Source organism: Indicator indicator, chromosome Z, assembly GCF_027791375.1.
Source record: "Indicator indicator isolate 239-I01 chromosome Z, UM_Iind_1.1, whole genome shotgun sequence".
NCBI lineage: Eukaryota > Metazoa > Chordata > Aves > Piciformes > Indicatoridae > Indicator > Indicator indicator.
Window position 1 is genome coordinate 83572100 of NC_072053.1, and position 22989 is coordinate 83595088.

The 22989-nt window shown below is 49.8% G+C and overlaps 1 protein-coding gene across 1 annotated transcript; it reads left to right on the forward strand.

The window, feature by feature from the left end:
• The first annotated feature begins 1577 nt into the window (after window positions 1–1577).
• Window positions 1578–11431, forward strand: LIPG (lipase G, endothelial type). The gene is made up of 10 exons (XM_054397501.1): window positions 1578–1674; window positions 1845–2008; window positions 2783–2962; window positions 3601–3712; window positions 5095–5319; window positions 6288–6530; window positions 7761–7881; window positions 8424–8642; window positions 9661–9753; window positions 11410–11431. The coding sequence occupies exons 1-10, from the start codon at window positions 1578–1580 to the stop codon at window positions 11429–11431; spliced, it is 1476 nt and encodes a 491-aa protein (XP_054253476.1).
• Window positions 11432–22989: the final 11558 nt, after the last annotated feature.

Here is a 22989-nt window from a genome sequence, read left to right on the forward strand (position 1 = left end):
CCATACCTCTTCTGTTTTTTGGACTCAACCTTTAGGAAATCACAGTGTGGGAATGGGGAGAAGGAGAAAGCCAGAAAGATGTGGCCAAGAACAGCCACTATGTCCCCAGGCATTGCCCTGCTCACACCAGCTGCTGGGATAAAGCTCCAACAAGCCTACAAGCCTTGTAAATGTTAAGCTTCCCACTACTTTAAGCTCTCCAACATCCCTACAAGTGCTGTAAACATTGAGCTTCCAGCTGATTATTATCCATTTTACCCTGGTTTATTATTTATTACTTAGTGCAATATCCAGAAAACTCCATCTGGGAGCCATGAAATCTTTCCCAGTGAAAAACTAATCAAAACTAGGAGTTTCTCCTGAAAATTACTGGGCTTAATGAACTGTTATTTTCCAAGCAGCTCTGCTGGGTGGGAGCTTTTTTCCCCCCTCAGGCCAGCAGGGTTACAGAGAGGTCAGCACAGAGCCACGGCTCTCTGTGTTGATAGGATGCCCATCACTGCAGTTCCTCAGCGTCTCCCTGGATGATCATCACCTTTCAGGGAAAGCAGCCGGGATTATTTTGTGCTTCTTCTTCCTTATTGTTGCTAAGCTGCTCTCCCTGCTACTGTGATTCTTGGAAGCCAGAGGCCAAGAGCAAGGACCACCCCCCTCCCCTGTGTTGCACAGACAAAAGGAGGACACATCCCCACCCATTGCAGTTTTACAATGGCAAGAGGCAGCAGCTGAATGCAGAGGCGCAGGAGGAACAATTGAGAAGATGTGGCAGAGGCTGAGGGTCTGGCAGGGGTTTGTTGGCACCAGGACTTCAAAATGATGAGCATTTGGCGATGAGGCTTAGCTGATTGATTTTCTGCAGGACTAAGTCCCGTTGTGGGCCAGCAGCTGAGAAACCTCGTGCCCTTTCTTTCTTAGGGCCACCGCTGTCACAGTGCTGCTCCTTGAGAGGGACCACACAGCTGTCCCCAGGACACTGTGCTCAAACCCACGCTCCCTGGGGAGAGGCAAGCAGCGTCGTCTCTTGCCTCCTGAAACAAGAGGTGCTCGAGGAGCTCCCAGAACTTCTACGCATTCTGCAGCGTCAGACGTTAAGAGGTTCTGGGAATGATCCCAACAGGAGAAGAGCAGCAGGCTCCAGCCACAACCTGATGCAAGGATAAGCCTGTTCTACGACTTCACAACTCTTTCAGGGAAGAAATTGTTCCTCATGTCCAGCCTAAACCTCCACTGGTGCAACCTGAGGCCAGTTCTTCTTGTCCCATCACTTGTTCCTTGGGAGAAGAGACCAACCCCCGCCTGGCTCCAGCCTCCTTCCAGCCTCCTTCCAGCTCCTTTCCTTTACGCGGCCGCGTGCCAGACCCCGCCCCTCCTGGCCCCTCGCATTCACGCGCCCGCGTGACGTGTAGAAGGGCGTGACCAATCAGAGCAGCGCTCGGTGCCGGCACCGCCAGGGACAGCGCCATCGGGCCGCGAGCACCGCCCCGCGCGGCCCCTTAAAGGGCCCCGCCGCCCGCCGAGCCGCGTCCGCTCGTCCCTCCGGTGCCGCAGGTCCCTCCGTCTTGCAGTCCCGCCAAGCCATGAGGCTCCTTGTCCTCCTGTTCTGCACCGCCCTGTCCGGCTGCGTTGCGGCGCGGCTGGCGGAGTCTGCGCCGCCGGCAGGAGCAGAAGGAGGAGGTGGGTGAGCGCGGTCCCGCACGGGATGGGGTTGGGATGGGTGGTGGGTAAGGAACTGGTTTCTCCATCTCCCACTTGAGGCTGAAGCCCCGGCGGTGGGTTCAGAGCTGTTTTTTGGCTCATCATTGAAGTCCTCCGCTGGTTTGCAGATGGCCCCATCGCCGAGCTGCCGGAGCGTGTGCCGGCACCCAAGCCGCCGGTCAAGTTTAATCTCCGCTCCTCGCCGGACGCCGAAGAGGATGGTTGTGCGCTCACCGTTGGCCACCACAACTGTTTGGAGGATTGCAAATTCAACGTGACGGCGAAAACTTTTTTCATCATCCACGGCTGGACGGTAAGTACGGAGGAAGGATCCTGCAAGCCCTTGGAGGATGCTCGAGGTTCCTTCTGCCCACTTAGAGGGTGCGAATGTAAATCGTTTGTGTCTCTGGAGTATGTGGGATTTGGGGTGACTTTTTGTGTTTCGAGCACTCTGGCCTCTCGGCAGCTGCACCTGAGGTCTCTGGAATAAAACGATGTGGGTCCTACTCTGTGAAAGTGCTCCAGATCTCTTCGTAGCTGCATGATATAGATGTGGAAAAGGGATTTTGAGCTCTTCCCTAAAACCCAACTAACTGACCACTTCGAAGGTGGCACTTGGCTGGACTACATCTGGACTTTATCTGCATGTTCATGATCTTCATTTCTGCTCATTGATAAAGCAGCAGAGGGCACACAGGCTTTACCAGGCTTTTTTCTCCTGCATTTGATGTGGCCCAGCATCTAGCACTAACGGGCACTTATCAACTCCACCACGGTTTTCTGCAAACAGTGGTGCCAGGGCTGGGAAATAATGTTGCAATCCATCAGAATTTCTGAAACTCTCAAGCAGCAGAGCGATAAGGTGATGTGGGACGAACGCCTCTCCTCCTGCCTTAAAAGGCAAAGTGGCTAATTACAGACCGAGCCTCCCAAAACCTGTTTTTCTTACTCCATTAGCACAGCACCAGGGAAGTGGTGGGTCTTGTAGGGGAGCAGCGCGGAGCTGGAGCACCACATGTAGATGGTGCACAATTAGCTTCACTGTGATGTGTGATCTGGAAACTCGAATTCCTGAATCTCTTCCTAGATGAGTGGCATGTTTGAAACCTGGCTGGGCAGCTTGGTGTCTGCTCTTCAGGAGAGGGAGAAGGATGCCAACGTGGTGGTGGTGGACTGGCTGCCCCTTGCCCACCAGCTCTACACTGACGCTGTGAACAACACACAGATCGTGGGGAAGAGCATCGCCAGGCTGCTCAACTGGTTGCAGGTAACACCACTTAAAGCTGCTGTTGTAATGCTCTGTGAGGGACCTGTTGCACAAGGGAAGGGAGCTCCAGTGCTCTGGTGTAATCCCAACCCCCGAGGCTTGGTGGGGTGATGGCTCAGAGCTAAGGAGGTGCACTCAAGCCTTTTGTGTGAGTCTTACCATGCATTGCAGGGAGATGCCACTCTGGGGCGTGCTTGGATCAGTGGTGTTAGAGTAGTCCTCAGACTTTAGGAGCTCTGTCTGAGCAACATGAACTCAAGATTTAGCATTCAAAGTCAGTGTTGGTTTGGCAAAAGGGTGGCAAAGGAGAAGGTGCTCCATAGTGCTGTGTTTGGACCTTGAGCCCGTGACCAGTGCTGAGGTGTGCTGGCAGCTCCCTGGGGGAAGGCTGGTCCAGGTGCTGCTTAAATAGTGTCATAACTGGGGTTGAAAGCTGGGTACTGTGGATGGGGGCAAGCCACAAGTGCAACCCAAACCATTCCACTTGTCTTGAAATAAATAACAAAGCATTTTCTGCCCCCCTCTTTCCATCTCTTCTTAGAATTGGACTTCAGAGTCCTGCAGAGAGGAGTGGTGCCAGATGCTCTGAAAGCTATGAGGGGCAAATTATAATTTTTTTTTAAAATTTTTCCTTGCAGGAGAACCCACTCTTCAAGCTTGAGAATGTCCACCTGATTGGGTACAGCCTGGGTGCCCATGTTGCAGGCTTTGCTGGTAACCATGTCCATGGGACAATAGGCAGAATCACAGGTGAGTGGCTTTTTTTAAGCCCCTTTCCTGACTGTCAGTGAGTTTCCCTGAAGAGGCTCACTTCCTGTCTTGCTGCAAAGTTTTGGGCTTGCTCACTCAGAAATGACAAGTTTCCTAGCTGTGGTGGCAGTAGGTTTCTTCACAGGAGAAAGTTAGAACTCTAGATGTGAAGGGAGTTCCGTGAACAAACCTTTCAGAGGACAGCCTTGATTGTAGATATATTTGAAGCTAAATGTGGGTTTAAAGCAAGTCCAGCTCAAGCTCTTACCATCCACCTTCTAAGCCTCTGAGTGGCGCTAATTTTGTCATTATGCTCCTAAACTAAAAAAGAGCTGTTGGGTGCTCTTTGTCCTGTGGGATGTCTGGTCAAATGCCCCTCCCTACACCCCAATCTGAAACACCCCAACCCTCATTCTGAAAATCTCCTAAGTGCTTCTGGCTCCAGAAGCTGATTTTCACATATGAGAACTCTGGACATGGCACAAGGGGTTGCATGAAGCATTTACATGGAGCAGGAATCCCTCAGAGGCTAGCTATAATTATCTATATTTACTGAAGCAGGAAAAACTCCTGACAATCAAGTTGGGGAAGGGTTTGGAAGCACAGATGCAGCTTGCAGGGGAGGCTCAGAGGTTAACAGAAGGTCCCAAACCCATCATAGGATCTCAGATGCAGGGATTACCTGTCTGCTGCTTCTTAAACTCATCTTAGTCCCTCCATATGTCCAGTCTGAAAATGGATTAAATGCTGCCACAGCAGCTTTGGCTATGAGTGGTCTCTGTGGGGTGCTAGACCTCTTCTGGTGTTTGCTCATCTGCTGCCTCTTGAAGTATCTCTTTGCTGTGACCTAGCATTGTTTCCAATGGTCCATCTGAAGCCTTTGCTGCAGGGCACACTGGGTTGTGTTGCACCAAAAGTGATGTGGGACATCTTCATGTGTCCCCTCGGAGAGCCCACAGATGGAGAGATCTTGGGGATGGTGTCAGCAGTGAGGCAGGGACTGTCGGTGCAGCACTGATAGTCAGGAGGGCTGCTGGCAGCAGGTTTCTGGCTATTTTGATGCCCAATGACAGCACAAGGGGCAATGGGTGGAAATTGAGGCATAGACAGTTCCATGGAAAGAGGAGGAAGAATTATTTCACTTTAGGGTGACAGAACACTGGAACAGGCTGCCCAGGGGTGTTTTGGAGTCTCCCTCTGGAGATGATCAAAACCTGCCTGAATGTTTTCCTGTGTGATCTGCTCTAGGAGATCCTGCTCTGGCAGGGGGGTTGGACTGGATGAGCTTTCCAGGTCCCTTCCAGCCCCTGACATTCTGTGATATCCCGTGTGAAATAACCCAGTTTCTGACCTGGCATCCTGTGCTCTGTCTCCATCACCAGGCTTAGATCCAGCTGGCCCGATGTTTGAGGGGGTGGACCCTAGCAAGCGCCTCTCCCCCGACGACGCCAGCTTCGTGGATGTCCTTCACACCTACACGAGGGAAACGCTGGGCGTGAGCATCGGGATCCAGATGCCTGTGGGCCATGTGGACATCTACCCCAATGGGGGAGACTTCCAGCCTGGCTGTGGTTTAAGTGATGTCTTGGGAGCCATTGCCTATGGAAGTAAGTTTTCCTCACGTGTTTTTTGCCTCTGGTCAAGTCTGAGCAAATCGTTCACAGACACAGTTGATCTGTTTTATGAGAGCATAGTAAAGTACTTTTTCCTTCTAAACTGAGATAGTTGCTAGAAACTGGACCTGGTTTTAATTCATAGAAGCCTTTTGGTAGGGAAAACACCTTTGAAAATCACAGAGCCCAGTGTTTAACCCACCACTGCTAAATCTACCACTAAACCACGTCCCTCAGCATGACATCTACAAAGCTTTTAAATTCCTCTAGGGATGGAGATTCAACCACCTTCTTGGAGAGCCTGTTCCAGTGTTTGAGAACCCTTCCAGTGAACAACTTTCTTCTTATGTGTAACCTAAACCTCCCCAGGTGCAACTTGAGACCATTTCCTCTTGTCCTATCACTTCTTACTTGGGAGAAGAGCCCAATCTCCATGTGGCTGCAACCTCCTTTCAGGGACTTGTAGGGAGCCAGAAGGTCTCACCTCAGCCTCGTTTTCTCCAGGTTAAACAACTCCAGGTCCCTCAGCCACTCCTCATAAGACTTCTGCTCTGGACCAGCTTTGTTGACCTTGTCTGGACACACTCCAGCGCCTTAATGTCCTTCTTGGGGTAGGGGTCCCAAAACTCAACCTGGTACTTTAAAATTTGGCCTCACCAGTGCTGAGTGTAGGGGAACAATTGCTTCACCTGAGAGCTTGTCCATAAACTACAGTGGTCTTATGCTGGGTCTAGAGTCCTCTTAAAAGCTCTCTTCAGAGTGGAGACTAAATGATGGGCCTCCAATTGTTTTCCACTTGTACTGGACCTCCTGAATTGCTGCTGTCTGAAAAATGTTCAAGTCTGGCCATGGCCAACTCGATGCTGGGCTACCAAAAGGCAGCGCTCACCTATATCTTAACCAGCTGCTGAGATGCCAAATGCTCCAATGAAACCCTTGCCTGTGCCACTCTGCTTCCCTAGCCATTGGTGAGGTTGTGAAATGTGAACACGAGCGGTCTGTGCACCTCTTTGTGGACTCCCTGGTCAACCAAGACAAGCAGAGCTTCGCCTTCCAGTGCACCGACTCCAGCCGCTTCAAGAAGGGCATCTGCCTGAGCTGCCGCAAGAACCGCTGCAACGGCATCGGCTACAACGCCAGGAAGACTCGCAACAGGAGGAACAGCAAGATGTACCTGAAGACAAGGGCAGACATGCCATTCAAAGGTATGCTTTCCCTCCTAGACAGACCTCTGCAGATCATCCAGTCCAACCCCGAGGCTCAAGCAGGGCACCCACAGCAGCTTGCCCAACAGCGCAATGGCCAGGGGAAGCTCTCCAGGGAAGGAGACTCTGCAACCTCTCTGGGCAGCCTGCTCCAGCCCTCCAGCACCCTCACAGCAAAGAATTTTCTTCTCCTGTTCATGTGAAACCTCCTGGGTCCCAGTTTGTGCCCATTCCCCCTTGTCCTATCATTGGGCACTACTGAAAAGATTCTGGCCCCAGCCTCTTGCCCCCTCCACCTCCTTTATCTCTTGCTGAGCATTGATCAGATCCCCTCTGGGGCTGCTCTACTCCAGGCCAAACAGCCCCAAGGCTGTCAGCCTCTGTTTGCAAGAGATGCTCCATTTCTCTCCTCATCTTTGTAGCCATTTGTTGGACACTAGTGTATCATAGAATTATTAGGGTTGGAAGGAACCTCAAGGCTCATCCAGTTCCAACCCCCCTGCCATGGGCAGGGACACCTCACACTACAGCAGGTTGCTCACAGCCACCTCCAGCCTGCCCTTAAAAACCTCCGGGGATGAGGCTTCCACCACCTCCCTGGGCAACCCTCTTGAGCTGGGCATCCCAGAACTGGACACAATATTCCAGATGTGGCCTTCTTATGGCAGAGGATAGGGGAAGGAGAATCTCTCTGTGACCCACTGGCCACACTCTTAATGCACCCCAGAATACCGTTAATCTTCTTGGCCACAAGAGCACACTGCTGGCTCGTGGTTTAGTTGTTCAAGAGCATAGTCTCATCTCTAAGAGCAGACTCAGTGTTGAGCAAGATGTAGAAGTGGAACAGCAACATCACCTCAAAGTAGTGCAGTGCCAAGCATGAATCTTTTGCTGTTGCTTGTCTGCTCTGGTGTCCTGTGGCACTGCTGGGCTCCATCCTCTATATGTAATAATCAAGAGGGCTCTGTCCGTAAGGACCAGGAGTAAGACCACAGTTCACACATGCCATACTGGCAAAAAGAGCAGTGTCAAGTGTGGGGAGCCTTCCCCACAGCTGGACCTGCTGCTGTTGTATAGATGTCAACTTTTATCTTCAATGGAAAAAAAGTGGTCAGTGATGTCTCAAAGACATCAGTGAAGAGTGGCCTAGTATTTCGCAAGGAGTGATGCTGGTCAGTATTGCCTCTCAGCAAAGCTGGTTCTGTCTATGCTGTCCTTGTTTCTCTCCAGTCTACCATTACCAGATGAAAATGCATGTCTTCAGCTACAGCAGCTTGGGAGAGGTTGACCCTACTTTCTCTGTCACCCTTCATGGCACCAATGGAGACTCTGAGCCTCTCCCTCTTGAAATGTAAGTTGGGTCTGCTGTGTTCACTGGGACTAGACCAGATGGCATCATTCTTTTTCTCCTCTGGTGACACTAGCTAGCAGCCTTGCTTCATCACCACTCAAAAAAAAAAAAAAAGACATAATTATGATTTATTGCTGAGAAAGTTCTTTGATGTGCCCAGTCCTCTAAAGGTTAACCTTCACAGCTCATTGTTAAAGTACTTTGTTTCACTTTTCCTCACTACCTGTTGGACATAGTCTGAAAGCAGCCATATCTCTGGAGGTGTTGTTTGACCTCCTTTAGCCTCTCCCAGAGGAAACACAAGGCAGGAAATTCACCTTTAAGCTATCGGAAGGGATGGCTGAGCCAAATGTGTGGTGCATTGTACTGAACCACCCATCTCAGCTCACTTTCTTCAGTGTAATCAGTAATTAAGTGGTGACAGTTGAGCTTGGGGCACTTGATAAGCTGCAAAGAGCTCTGTTTGCCCTCTTGCATGGAATGAATGAGCACCTGGCATGCTTCCATAAGGAAGAAAGCACGAGGCTCTGCTTGTCTTTCAGGCTCGATCAAATTGGCCTCAATGCTACTAACACCTTCCTGGTCTATACTGAAGAGGACATGGGTGAGCTGCTGAAAATAAAGCTCACCTGGGAGGGAACATCCCAGTCGTGGTATGATCTGTGGAAAGAGCTGAAGAGCTACTGGTATCGACCTGTGAAGGCTCTCCAGGAGCTGCACGTCAGGCGCATACGTGTGAAGTCTGGGGAAACCCAGCAGAGGTGAGAACTGTGCTAGGCTGCATCTGAGCTGACACCAGACTGCCATCAAAAGGAGGAATGTTCTGAACCTAGCCATGAAAGTCTGGGGTTTTGAACTTGGTATCCTGAACTGTCTTTCATTCCCAGCCACACCAGCACATCACAGAATGCTTTGGGTCGGAAGGGATCTTTTAAAAGTCACCTAGTCCAGCCCCCCTGCAGTGAGCAGCAGCAATGTTCCTTCATGGTGCAGGCTGCAAACCTTCAGGATGAAGTTGCAAACTAGGCTGTAAGCAGAACTAGTTGCTGCAGATCAGATCTGGGATGTTCTTTTGCTTTGTTTAGCTACTGTGACAGTGTCTTGCCTGCCTTTGGGGACTAAAATAGCCTTTTTCAAGAGGGTTTAAATTGTACCTGAAGGGTTAAAGTACTGACAGCACCAGAAGTACTGAAAAGTAGGTGGCCATGGTGGTTATCTACAGTCATAACATGATGATTTGGCACAAGCTAGACCTGCAACTGCTACCAGTAATGTGGTGACATCAACACCTTAAGCATTATGTTGCTGCTTCTGAGATCTCTGTAACTGGAAAGCTGCCTGAGCAACCAGCAAGAAGCTCAGCACCTAGCACTGCACTCCTAAATGCTTTGTTAAAGTTGTTCTGAAGCTAACCCAGAAGCTGTCAAATGAGAAGTGTTGATATTGACAATTGCCCACATTTCTCAGAGCTTTAAATAAGCATCATTTAGCATTTGTAGAGTATTCTGCATGCTGGTTGCTGCTGTTGCCAAGGATTTGGGCTAGGCTGACCCATAGACAGGTGACAGGACAAGAAGCCATGAACCATAGGGGTAGGAGAAGCAAAATTTCCTCCAAAAATATTGGAAAGTAGGAAATCAGACATTCAACAGGGTAAGGGGGTATCAAGATGCTCCAGTTAGCATGTCACATCAAACAGCTTGTCCTAGAATGAGCTATGATCCATATGACACATTTTTGTCAGGTACTTTCTCTTGACCTCTTAATTCCTCCTCCTAGGTTTGCTTTCTGTGTGGAAGATTCCCAGCTAACCAGCATATCACCTGGTAAAGAGCTCTGGTTTGTGAAGTGCACAGAAGAATGGCAAAAAAGGTGGGGATAAAACAGCTGCAAGCAGTCATGTCTGGTGCATGAGGCTGTGCTGGGTTGAATGGAGCCATTTTATTTGTTTGTTTAGATGCCTGGAACCTCTTTTTCTTTCAAAAAATGGTTAATTTCTAGCCCAACTATTAGACTTAATTTTCGCTTAATGCCTTTAACTACCACTAACCAGGTGATATTATCCTCACTTCTGATCTTGGTTTGTCTTCTTGTACCTTTCCATCCAATCAGAGAATGTCAGGTGGGAAGGGACCTCAAGGATCATCTGGCCCAAGCTTTCATGGGCAAAACATGATCTAAACAAGATGGCCCAGCATCCTATCCAGCTGAATCTTACAACTGCCCAGTGTTGGGGACTACCAAGCTGGTACAACACAGTCTTTGGGTCTAAAGAACCTGACTGCTTGCTGTCATGGTAGATCTCAAAAGTGAGATGCTACCAACACCCAACATCCATACAATAGTGGAGAACTGGTTTGGAGGCAGCTCTTAACAACAGGGGAAAGCTGGGAGAGCAGGTGGAGAAAGATTGGTTGGTAGAAGATCCTGAGCTGCCAAGAAACCTCTTGGTTGAAGTTTGACTTCAACTGCATGAGCAAGATGCAGCTGAGGACTTGCCATGGTTTTACAGTCCTGACTCCTACTGCTTCATTTCCAGCTATGCTAATCTCTTCTGGCTCAGGAGAGCGCAGACTGGGCCACTGCCAGAGCATCTCAGCCCTGCTTAACCTCTGAGGGACTTTCCAGACACCTAGGATCAGTGCTCAGAGCATGACTTCCAGTAAGGCTGGTCCCAGCAGTGACATTTTGATTGCTTCAGAGCATCTCTGGTCATGTTTTGAGTGAATCTCTGTTCACATCTGACTAAATGGTGGCTTCCTTCAGGTGAAGCCTCTTACATTTCAATTTGTAAACTTAGAGCTTTTTTCACTTCTCATCCAGAGATAGTGCTTGTTAGGGCTAGTAAAGCCCCATGGAAGTCATGCTTGGCACAACCCTCTCAGGCTGGAGAGCTCAGCTCAGAAACATGAACTGGTCCCATTCCAGGTTTGGCAGGGACCAGCAAGCTGTACTGCACACAGTAGCAAACACTTCTGTGAATGAAACCCCTGTGTGAAAACTTCTTGCTCTGCCCCAGGTCTCAAAAGATTAAGTAAATATTCCTGCAGGTACAATAAAAGGCTGTGTTGATACTCAGTAACCCCCATAAAACAGAATTGATGGCAGATGTGCCCTTCCTGCTTACTCCTGCTCTTGCCTGAGGTGGAGGAGCAGATCTCAGCTCCATGGTTTCTAGCAATTGCTTGCTCTGCAGCTCTCCACTCCTGCCAAGTCACTGGAAGATGATGGCTCCCTCCTTGGAGGCTTAGCCTGCAAACATTTGTCCACCTTGAATGGAGGTGAACAGGCAGAGTCTAGTATCAAGACCTGTCACTTCTGTTTGCAAGCCCTACTTGAGTGTGTGATGTCCCCTTCAGGCTCTCATTGAGCAGCTGCTGGGGAAAGTGCTGCTTTGACACAACAAAATACCAACCTATGCTGTCTAAACCTGTTCTTAGTATTCCAGAGAGTCTTTATTACTCCTCACAACTGCTGCATTTAGCTAGATTGATTTGTTTGTTTGTTTTTCTTCTTTCCTCTTCCCAGGTCTGTCTCAAACATGCTCTGAAAACTCATAACAGAGCAACCTAGATGCATGGAGACCACACATGTGGCAAGAAAAATCCATCTTGGTAGCACTTAAAGCAACTAACTCTTCAGGACAAACCATCTTGGATCAGATGCAAGAAACTGAGGAGCAACTGATGTACTGTGGTCCTAGACCTAGGGTAACTAATAACTCTGTTCTCCCACCCCTAAGGAGCCTGGTTTGTGCATTTAACCTTACCCTGCCCTGCTACATGCTGTGTTTCCTGCCCTGCTCCCATTAGCCAGCACTATGGATAAGATCTTCAGAGATCTAAGCCTCAACAATGATCTTCTGGTCTGCCTGCCAGTGGAGTTGAGAAGCCAACCATGCTAACTGCCCATCAGGCTGCTGGTGATGGAGCTGCCAAGAGCAAACTGGCATCTAACATGGGAGTTACCATGGGTCCTATAGCACTATGGGAAACATAGGTCAAGTGTAGGGGGCTGTTCAGGGGAGGAATGGGGATAAGCACAATGCCACTTAACTTCAAATTGCCCTTTGCTTGCCTTAAAAAATAATCTGTTCCGTGTCTGGCTGATACCAAAACCTCTCTATGTTACCTTATGAGAAGGTAGTACTGTGTCCTTCCTCTGGCTAGAGCAGGAGAAGGTGCAGATGGTGGAAATGGCAAGTGATGCTGCAGCTGGCTGGTGGTGGTTTGGGCAGCTGCTCCTTGCTCCCCAGGCAGCATCTGCAGCCCCATCCCACTTGCTGATCTCCTAGGAGGCAACTGGCATCTGCCCTTCTACTGACCATAGAGGAGGAGGAAGGTAATGGACCATACTGCTTCAGAAGAGCTTTGCACCACTCCTTTTAACTACTGAGGATGCATTCACCTCTGTTCAGATGCTGTTGTAGTACCAGTGCAGAATTAAGACCTTACCTTACTGCAAAATATTTAACTGAGCCAAACAGACACCATCCCACCCTTGTGGCCTCATCCTGCTTGGATTGCCTGGTGCCAGGTGACCTTGGCTTTGCTCTGAGTTTGGCAGACCCTACAGCTGTCCCCTTGGCTACAGCAGAGTGGACTTTGTCAGAGGTGAACTGTAGATTTTTTTGTTTGTTTTCCTTTCTGGAAGGAGACTTCATTCATCAACTCTTGGCCTTTTTGGCATGCAGAAAGGCAGTCTTAAAATATGGCTGATGCCAGATGCTGCACCGAGTTCTGAAGGCTGAGCAAGTCCTCCTGAAGCCTGCAACTCTCTGAGGTTTTGTAGAGCTTCAATCCAACCAAAGCAAGCACATTTAGAGATCTTTTTAATATTATTTTTTTTTTCTTCCATGGTTTTTATGCAAAGGCTTCGAGAGCCTTTGGTATCTGTGACTTGTCACCGTGCCATGCTTAGAGTAGTGTCAAAGCCCTGTTTGTATATTGTGGTTTTTGTATGACTTAAAACATAATTTATTTCTCCTGTTGTACATATGTAAAGTTTTAAACACTTTGGTTTTGAGTAACAGTTTTTACAAGCCTTACAACAAGAAAAATAAAATAAAAAAAACAGGCTTTATAAAAATCATTGCAGTCCTGTTATTGATCATAGAATCAAACAGGTTAGAAGAGACCTCCAAGATCACCAAGTCCAGCAGATCTCCCAGCCCTAACTAATCAACCAGACCATGGCACTAAGTACCCCATCCAGGCTTTTCCTAAACACCTGCAGGGATGTCGACCTCACCCCCTCCCTGAGCAGCCCATTCCAAAGGCCAGTCTCTCTTAAGGTGAAGAACTTCCTGCTAAGACCAAACCTAAACCTCCCCTGGCACAACTTGAGACTGTGTCTTCTTGTTCTGTCACTGTTTGCCTGGGAGAAGAACCCAACCCCCACCTGGCTGCAACCTCCCTTCAGGTAGTTGTAGACAGCAATGAGGTCACCCCTGAGCCTCCTCTTCTCCAGGCTAAGCACCCCCAGCTCCCTCAGCCTCTCCTCATAGGGCTTGATCTACCACCATTGGATGCATGTTGACCAGAACAGCCTATGACTATCTTGTCCCTCTTCTGAAAGTCACTGGGGCCAGCAGAAAGAGGACATGAAGGCAGAGCAGGAGCCAGGTAGATGCTGGCAAGCAGATTTCCCTATCCAGCACCTTCACAGAACCACACAGTACTGGGGGCTAGAAGTGACCTCTGAAGATCATCCAGTCCAAACCCCAGCTCAAGCAGGGCATCCACAGCAGCTTGCCCAGCAGCACAAGGACCAGGGGGGCTTGGAAGCTCTCCACACAAGGACACTCCACAACAACTCTGTACTAGGCCCAGTGCTCCACCACCCTCAAAGAAGTTCTTTCCAAGTCCTCTCCAGGCTGTGTTGATAGGGTGGGTTTGTTCCCTCCACCCACATCCCAAGAAGTGCCTTCAGGAACAGAGCCAAGTCACTATCTGCTCTTGCACTGTAGCACCTGAGGTGCTCATCCTACAGCAGCACAGGCTCACCTCTGGCTCTGCCAGCAGTGGGGACATCATTTCAGCAATGACCAAGGGAACATTGCAGAGTGACTATTGCCAAATAAAAATAAAAATCCTTGCCTGGGGATCAGTAGAGGACTTTTCTGTCTGCCCCTTCCCCACAGTGGCTATAATCACAGAAAGGTTTAGGTTGGAAGGGACCTTTAAAGCTCATCCAGTCCAACCCCTCTGCAGTCAGCAGGGACATCTGCAACTAGAGCAGGTTGCTCACAGCCCCAAACAACCTCACCTGAAGTGCTGCCAGGCATGGGGCATCTCCCACCTCTGCGGGCAGCCTGGGACAGGCTCTCACCATCCTCAGTTTAGAACACTTTTTCCTTCTATCCACTCTGAGTCTCCCTCTTTTAGTTCAAACCATCACCCCTTCTCCTGTCACAAGACCTGCAGAAAAGCCTGTCCCTGGCTTACTTCTAGCCCTCTCAAAGTCCTGAAAGGCCACCAGAAGGTCTCTTCTGCAGGCTGCCCAAGCCCAACTCTCTCAGCCTGGAGCCTCCCAGCAGAGCCCTTCCAGCCCTGCCAGCATTGCTGTGGCCTCCTCTGGCCCTGCTCCACCAGCTCCCTGTCTGTGCTGTGCTGAGCACTCCAGAGCTGCCCCAGCACTGCAGGGGGGGTCTCAGCAGTGCACAGCAGAGGGGCAGAATCCCCTCCCTGCCCCTGCTGCCCACACTGCTGGGGATCAGCCCAGCACAGGGCTGACTCTGGGCTGGCAGCGCTCGGTGCTGGCTCATGTCCAGCTCTGCACCCCCAGCACCCCCAAGGCCTTCTCCTCAGGGCTGCTCTCCAGCCATGCATCCCCAGCCTGTGTTCGTACTGGGGGTTGCCCTGGTCCAGGGACAGGACCTTGCAAAGACACATTCAGAAGAGGACACCATGAAAACTGTTGCCCTTTCCTCCCACCCTGCTTTCTTTCATCCAGAACACCACCACCATTGCTTTTGTCCAGGGAAAAGCAAGATTTTATGTTACTTGGTATCTTGCAGTGATCACAGTGGACTGTGGAAAGACCATTGATGCTCTGCCAGGCTAGCCTGGACTAGTTAGGACAGAATCCTTCTCTGCTGATTTCCTGCATTAATGCTTTTTTCCTTCTTTGAGTACTATTATCTTTTCCCCTCTGAAATGCTTCACTTTTGCCTGAATTCAATATCTGGCTGATTGCTGAGTACTTTAAGAAAAACTTACCCAAATCTCATCACACAAAGTGGATTTTCCTCTCTTTCCCCAGCAGCCACAGGGTGGAATTTAAGGAAATCTCTCATTGTGCCCCCCTGTCCCTCACACAAATTGGTGGCACGCATCCAGCAGCAACAGGAGGACTTTGCAAACAAAGTAAATACTTCTGGGCTGTAGATTTCCACTAAATTACTTAATTAACCTTTCCTAGGACAAGGGCTGGACTGCAGGCATAAGGTCCTGCATCCTGCTTCCAAGCCCTCTCCAGGCTGTGTTGCCATGATAGATACAGAAGAGGGGTGAGGAGGTTGTTTGATGCCTTCAGGGCCCCCAAATCTTCTGCACCCTAGAGCTAGAAGGGTTGGGTTTTTTTTTTTTTTCTTTTTTTTTTTTCCTGATGTTTTCCTCTGGGGCCATCTTCCACCCTGTGCAAAGCAATGGGAGTACTGTTACCAGGAGTCATTCCAGTCATCTAGGGTTCATTTTTCTGCAAACTTCTCCTGAAGTGCAAGGGCTGGTGCCTCTTGCAGAGTGGTTAGAAGCAGTAAGACAAGAGGAAATGGCCTCAAGCTGCACCAGGGAAGGTTTAGGTTGGATAGTAGGAAAAGAGCTTTCCCCAAAAATTGTTGTCAAGGTCTGCTCAGGACAGTGGTGGAGCCTCCATCCCTGAAGGGATTTCAAAGCTGTGTAGTTGTGGTGCTGAGGGGCATGGTTTAGTGGTGACCTGGCAGTGCTGGGTTAACAGTTGACCTTAATGACCTTAAAGGTCTCACCCAGCCAAAATAATTCCAGGATTCTCCTGCAAGGACGAGCAGGTGCTGGCCCCTTTCACATGCTGCTGCTCTCTACAAGAAAAAAGGTGCAGAATATAAGCTCACAGGAGATGAGGAACAGGTTGCAGTACTTTCACATCCATGGGCATCCCCTCTAGGCATCTGACCCTTCACACAGCAGGTGTGGGCTCCCCAAAATAAATTTCTAAAGGGTGGGGGACAAGAGGCTGGGGCCGGACTCTGCTCAGTGGTGCCCAGGGACAGGACAATGAGCAAGGGACACAAACTGAAGGTTCCATCTGAACAGGAGGAGAAAGTTGTTTGTTGTGAGGGTGGTGGAGGGCTGGAGCAGGCTGCCCAGAGAGGTTGTGGAGTGTCCCTGTGTGGAGAGCTTGCAACCCTCCCTGGTCCTTGTGGTGCTGGGCAAGCTGCTGTGGGTGCCCTGCTGGAGCAGGGGGGGTTGGACTGGGTGAGCTCCAGAGGTCCCTTCCAACCCCCACTGTGCTGGGATTCTCTGAGCTGCATCCCTCCTGCTGCTCCATTTATCGAGGCTAAAATCTCACCTCTTGGCACATCTCCAAGCCTCCCTGCACAGCTCCCCTCAGCAGGAGTTTGACTGTGCATTGGAGAAGTGAAAAACCAACGAGAAGGGGGCATCTTTCTGAAGGCTCCAATGAATTTATCATCAGCACGAGCACCTCCCAAGTCTGTGCCAGGCAGGCTTGAGGCAGCAAGCTGAACATGCTGTGGGGCTGACCCCTGTGCTCTGAGCCCCCTGACATCCCCTCCTCCCCCAGGTTTATTTGGGATTGCTTTTTCACCACCACTGCATTCAGGCCCCACCAAAGGTCAGGCTGGGTCTCTGGAGGAACAATACACCCCGCACAGGGAATGCTTTGCAGCCCTCCTCATGTCCCACCCAGGGTTGCTCCAGCTCCACCATATGAGTGCAAACACCAGCAATAATGCACTGTTTCACCAAGTCCACCCCAGCATCTCTGCTTTTGGAGGTAAGTTGAATACAAAATCTATCTGGAGTGGGCTTCTCCCCCTTTTTCCTGGTGTAACACCGACTTTTTCGGCCAGTGCTGTTAGATGGGTCAACAGAAATCATGGAATTGTGGAATGCTTTGGGTTGCAAGGGACATCTAAAGCTCATCTTGTCCAACCCCCCTGCAGTGAGTAGGGACACCTTCAGCTAGTTCCTGACACAGAGGTACCAGCTGCCTAATAGGGAGTTTCCAATCTACAAACACCTGGCAGAATAAATCCAACACAATTCCCATGCACAGGAAGAGAGAGACCAGGCCATCCTCTCTGAAACAAGGGCAGCACTGCTGAAACGATGAGGCAACCCCACTCCACCAGGTAAAGCCTTTCAGCCCAGAATCAGCCTAACCCAAAAGAGGATCACCACCATCCCAGAGACCCCAAGATCCTGCTCCTCACCCCGCAACAACGAGTTGTGATTTTACGCCCCTGTGGACGCCGGCATTCCAACATAAATTATACAGCTCATTGCCTTCCTGGAGATCCCTTCCAGCCCAGCAGCAAACACAAAGAGCATGGCAACTTTAGCAAATCCATCCTGAATCTTCAGGAGACCTCAGGCTGCTCAGAGGGATGGGTGAAGCAGCTTGACCCAGAGCTGACCCGCAGTTTGAAATGAAAATCAGATCGCTTTTTTATTTGCTCTGTTATTGGGGTTTTTTCTTTCCCTATCTCTGTCCTTTCTGTTCTGGGCAGTTTTTCAGCTGTTCCACAAAGCTTTTTTGGATATTTATGGCAAAGTGCATAAAGAAGACATGAAAGGGCAAATGTTCTGAATCTTTCTCTTCTGACCTGTCTTGCAATAAGATTGAAAAACGAGGGAAAGGGACCAATAAAAGTAAGGTTTTTCCAGGGCCTCACTGTTCTGCCTCTCGTAGCCAGCTGTCCCAATGACTGCAAACAGGCAAACCAGCTCCAAGTCAGAAATGACACGAGATTTGGACCAAACCTGAAGGCAAATCTGGTTGATTTTACTATTTCCCCTTCCCTCTCCTTTCCATATGGCTTTCCATATGGCTTTCCATATCCTGTTTTTGGCTGAAACCGGATGAAGGGAAAGGCCACTTTCAGCTTCCCTGGAGCTAAGCAAAGTAGAGCTAGAAGCAATCTCACACCCATGCCATAAAATCTGCAGATGTTAATGAGGAGACCTCATTGCTCTCTGCAGCTGCCAGAAAGGATGTTCTAGAGAGGTTGGTGCTGGTCTCTTCTCACAGGTCATTAGTGATAGAACAAGAGGCAATGGCCTCAAGCTGTACCAGGGCAGATTTAGACTGGACATTAGGAAGAATTTTTTCCCAGCAAGAGTGGTCAGGGATTGGAATGTGCTGCCCAGGGAGGTGGTGAGTCACCAACCCTGGATGTGTTTAAAGGTCATTTGGATGTGGTGCTTGGGGATATGGTTTAGGGGTTAACCTTGTAGAGTAGGGTGCTGGGTTGCACTTGGTGATCCTGAGGGTCTTGTCCAACATGAATGCTTCTGTGATTCTGTGAAGAAGATAAGATAGACTCTTGCTCTGCAGAGCTCTGTGACTCAGATAAACCTGTTGGGTCTTTGAATAACTCATTAAAGAGATGCCCAGTGTAAAGCTTGGTGGTGTACTCTGTATGCCTTGCAATGGAGGGGACCTTCCAAGGCCAGATCTCAAAACATCAGCTGTAAAATACAAGATTGAAATGCCTCTGAATTTCAGACTCTGTCTGGTCTACAGATGACTTAAGGTTACCCAGAAGGCTTGATTGCTCTACAAAGAGTTTATTGTGTTGGCTTTATTCTTGAGGAACATGAATGCATGTGATGGACCATCCCTTACCCACATCACCCTAACTAACACCAGAGCACAAGCAAAGGAAGCCTGGGAGGGAAAGCTCCATGATCATGGATGCATGGGACCCGACGGGATACACCCACGGGTACTGAGAGAACTGGCAGAGGAGGTTGCTAAACCCCTCTCTATTATATTCCAAAAGTCCTGGCAGTCTGGGGAAGTCCCCAATGACTGGAAAGGGGAAACATTACTCCCATTTTCAAAAAGGGTAAGAAGGAAGAACCAGGGAACTACAGGCCAGGCAGTCTCACCTCTGTGCCTGTAAGATCATGGAGCAGATCCTCCTGGAGGCACTACTGAGACAGAAGAATAGTGGAGAGGTGATTGGGTACAGTCAGCATGGCTTCACCAAGGGCAAATCCTGCCTGACAAACCTGGTGGCCTTCTAGGAACAGGTGACAACATTAACAGATGAGGGGAGAGCAACTGATGTCATTTACCAGGACTTGAGCAAAGCCTTCCACACTGTCCCACACCACATCCTGGTCTCCAAACTGGTGACACATGGGTTTGATGGGTGGACCATGAGATGGATACAGAACTGGCTTGATGGCTGCACCCAAAGAGTGGCTGTCAATGGCTCCATGTCCCAGTGCAGGCTAGAGACAAACAGAGTCCCTCAGGGATCAGTCCTGGGACCAGTCTTGTTCAACATCTTTGTTGGTGCCATGGACAGAGGCATTGAGTGCACCCTCAGGAAGTTCCTGATGACACCAAGCTGTGTGGTGCAGCAGACAGGCTGGAAGGAAGGGATCCATCCAGAGGGACCTGGACAGGCTGGAGAGGTGGGCACAAGCCAAGCTCAGGAGGTTGAACAAGACCAAGGGCAAGGTCCTGCAGCTGGGTCGAGGCAATCCCAAGCACAAATCCAGAGTGGGCAGGGACTGGCTGGAAAGCAGCCCTGAGGAGAGGGACTTGGGGGTGCTGGGGGATGAGAAGCTCAACAGGAGCCAGCAGTGAGCACTTGCAGCCCAGAAAGCCAACCAGAGCCTGGGCTGCATCAGGAGAAGTGTGGCCAGCAGGGCAAGGGAGGGGATTCTCCCCTCTGCTCAGCTCTGGTGAGACCCCACCTGGAGTACTGCATCCAGTTCTGGAGCCTCTGTTCCAGGAAGGATCTGGAGGTGCTGGAAGGTGTCCAGAGAAGGGCCACCAGGATGAGCAGAGGGCTGGAGCTGCTCTGCCATGAGGAGAGACTGAGAGAGTTGGGGCTGTTCAGTCTGGAGAAGAGAAGGCTCCGAGGAGACCTTCTTGTGGCCTTCCAGTATCTGAAGGGGGCTCCAAGAAAGCTGGGGAGGGACTTTTTAGGATCTCAGGTAGTGACAGTACTGGGGGGAATGGAATAAAGCTGGAAGTGGGGAGATTCAGGCTGGATGTGAGGAAGAAGTTCTTCCCCATGAGAGTGGTGAGAGCCTGGAATGGGTTGTGCAGGGAGGTGGTTGAGGCCCCATCCCTGGAGGTGTTTGCAGCCAGGCTGGATGAGGCTCTGGCCAGCCTGATCTGGTGTGAGGTGTCCCTGGGCATGGCAGGGGGGTTGGGACTGGATGATCCTTGTGGTCCCTTCCAACCCTGACTGATTCTAGGATTCTGTGATCAGGCAGGGCTGTGGTCCTTGATGCCTTAACAAGCGAATAACAAAATCCAGACGCAACAAACTCAGTTGGTGGCAGCTTTGCCTTAAGAGTGCTCCACAAGTCAATGACAAACTTCAGTGCCTTGACCATGTGCAGCAGAGGAGTGCATGGTCTTCTCTTCTGAACAGTTTACATGTACAGAAAGATAGCTGAAAAATTCCTTCTCCTTACTGAAGATTTCTTCTACTTGTTCAGCCCAGTGTAAAAAGGTCTGCACACCCCCACCCACATGTGATATTCCAGAAGCTGAAGGAAATGGAAAATGACTGAAGTACCTCTGTGAGGAGGAAAGGCTGAGAGACCTGGGGCTGTTGAGATTGGAAAAGACCAGCCCCAGAGGGGATCTGAGCAATGCTCAGCAAGAGAGAAAGGCTGGGGGGGAGCAAGAGGCTGGGGCCAGACTCTGCTCAGTGGTGCCCAGGGACAGGCCAAGGGGCAAGGGGCACAAACTGGAACCCAGGAGGTTCCATCTGAACAGGAGGAGAAAGTTGTTTGTTGTGAGTGGTGGAGGCTGGAGCAGGCTGCCCAGAGAGGTTGTGGAGTCTCCTCGTGTGGAGAGCTTCCAACCCCCCCTGGTCCTTGTGCTGCTGGGCAAGCTGCTGTGGGTGCCCTGCTGGAGCAAGGGGGGTTGGACTGGGTGAGCTCCAGACATCCCTTCCCACCCCCATCATGCTGGGATTAAAAGGGACAGAATGACTCCCACTGGGTTTGGTGGTAGAACATCTACTCTGAGGAGAGAGGCAGGACACTTTTGTACTGTGCATACTTATTTTCAGGACTTCTGTAAGCAAATCCAAAGCTGCTAAAGCTTTCCTGCAAGTTGTGTCTGCAAAGCTTCCTCCTGTCTGAGAAGTGCTCATTCCACTGTCCTTGTCTCAAGAGCTCTCACCAGCCACTTGTGCACAGGCTCAGGGTCACCTGTGAGGACACTGGTTGGTGGCACAGCTAAGCACATGCACAGCTCTTCCAGCTGGACTCCCTTTGAAATCTGCAGGGGTTCTGACTCAGACTTTAGCAGTATTTTGATGTGTTTTAACCACAGAGAGCTGGTCCAGGCTAAGGTGGCAGAAGCTGACCTGTTGCTGAGGATGAGGAGAACATTGCATTTTGCAAGACCACCTGCAAAAAAAAAAAAAAAAAAAAAGCATACATTTGGTAAAATTTAACTTCATGCATTCCCCCCTATTTCTTCTTCCCATCATCCTCAGCTACTGGCCCCAACTCCTGTCTGAAGTCCAAGCCAGCTCCAGTAACAACATCAAAGCCCTGACCTAGACCACTTCTGCATTCTGGCCAACAGCTACTTAACAGCACAAGATGAACTTTCTATCTTCTAGGGCATCTTTACAAGGCTGAGCCAAGAGGAGGTCTGGTTTCTCAGGATGATCCAGGGATCCTCAATTAACTTTTGCTTGTTCTCTAAAGTTGTTTCCCCTTCCCAGCTGAAGACCATGAGAAATGAATGGAGGAAACCTGCCAGCTACGTGGGAGAAGCAGTGAACCTGACTGTGTAAACTAAATCAGTGATTGGGGTGGGGGGAGGGGGGAGAAGGAGGGGAAAAAAGAGGAAAGACGAAAAAAATAATTTCCCCAACTCATCAGTGATCAAGGGGGGGAGGGAGAAAAAAAAAAAAACAAGAGGAAAAAAAATCCCCAAACCCATCAGTGATCAGGGGAGGGGGGAAGTGGGTAAGGAGGGGGAAAAGGAGGGAAAAAAAAGAGGAAAGAGGGAAAAAAATCCTTTTCTTCTCCTCCTATTGCAAGATATTAAGTAGTCAGGTAAAGTGAGGACAGTATCAGCTAGACATGCCCTTTAGACATCATCCTCTTAACATAATAATCACTAGTACTGGAAATACCTAGAACAGGAGACAGCAACCAGGAAAATATTTCCACTCTTCCACTTATACCAAAATTGTATGTTTAAAAAAATATTTTGATGAGGACCATGTAAATTCAAAACAGGTTCTGGAGCCAAAGCCAAGCTCTGCTCTTCATCATTAGTTCCCAGGAACCATCTAGAAGACAACTTTTTTAGTTCATCTGCCTCGTCACAGCTCCTCTCCCTTTGCATCTTGTGAAAGATAAACCTTCACCCATGGTTCTGCAGCTGCATCTTGGGGTTGGCTCCCACCCATGAGCCACTGTCCCTCCCTGGTAGATCCATAATGATGTTCCTCATTGCTTTTTCTGCCAGGCTTTGGAAGAATCAGCCCCTTCCACCCCTGCCTCTATCTGGAGAAATGGTGAGTCCGTGCTTATCCTCCAAGGGCCCAAATATTAGCTGGAGAATAAAAAGTCTTGAGTGGCTGCTGGTGCAATCCCACCAGCAGTGCTGTGGCTGAGGACATGTCCTCCTTCAAGCCCCAAGCCCAATATTTCTCAGTCTTTTCCTTCCACCTTCTCTGTTTCCCACTACGCACCCACTGCTAACTCTCCTCCTCCTGGCTTAACCTTACCACTTTCATCACACCAACTGATATGCCATTACCCAGGAGGTTCTTCACACCACCTCAGCACAATGTTTGGCCAAGGGCAACTTACATTTCAACTCTCCCCAAAGCTCACTCAACATCTTGAGCTCCTCCTCATCTTTTTTCTGTGTACTCAGCCC

Excerpts from the sequence above, each read along its gene's own strand:
- LIPG (XM_054397501.1), top strand. The coding sequence starts at position 1,578 with ATGAGGCTCCTTGTCCTCCTGTTCTGCACCGCCCTGTCCGGCTGCGTT. Across the intron at positions 7,882-8,423 it reads GAGCCTCTCCCTCTTGAAAT|GCTCGATCAAATTGGCCTCA; the intron begins GTAAGTTGGGTC and ends CTTGTCTTTCAG. Across the intron at positions 9,754-11,409 it reads ACAGAAGAATGGCAAAAAAG|GTCTGTCTCAAACATGCTCT; the intron begins GTGGGGATAAAA and ends TCCTCTTCCCAG.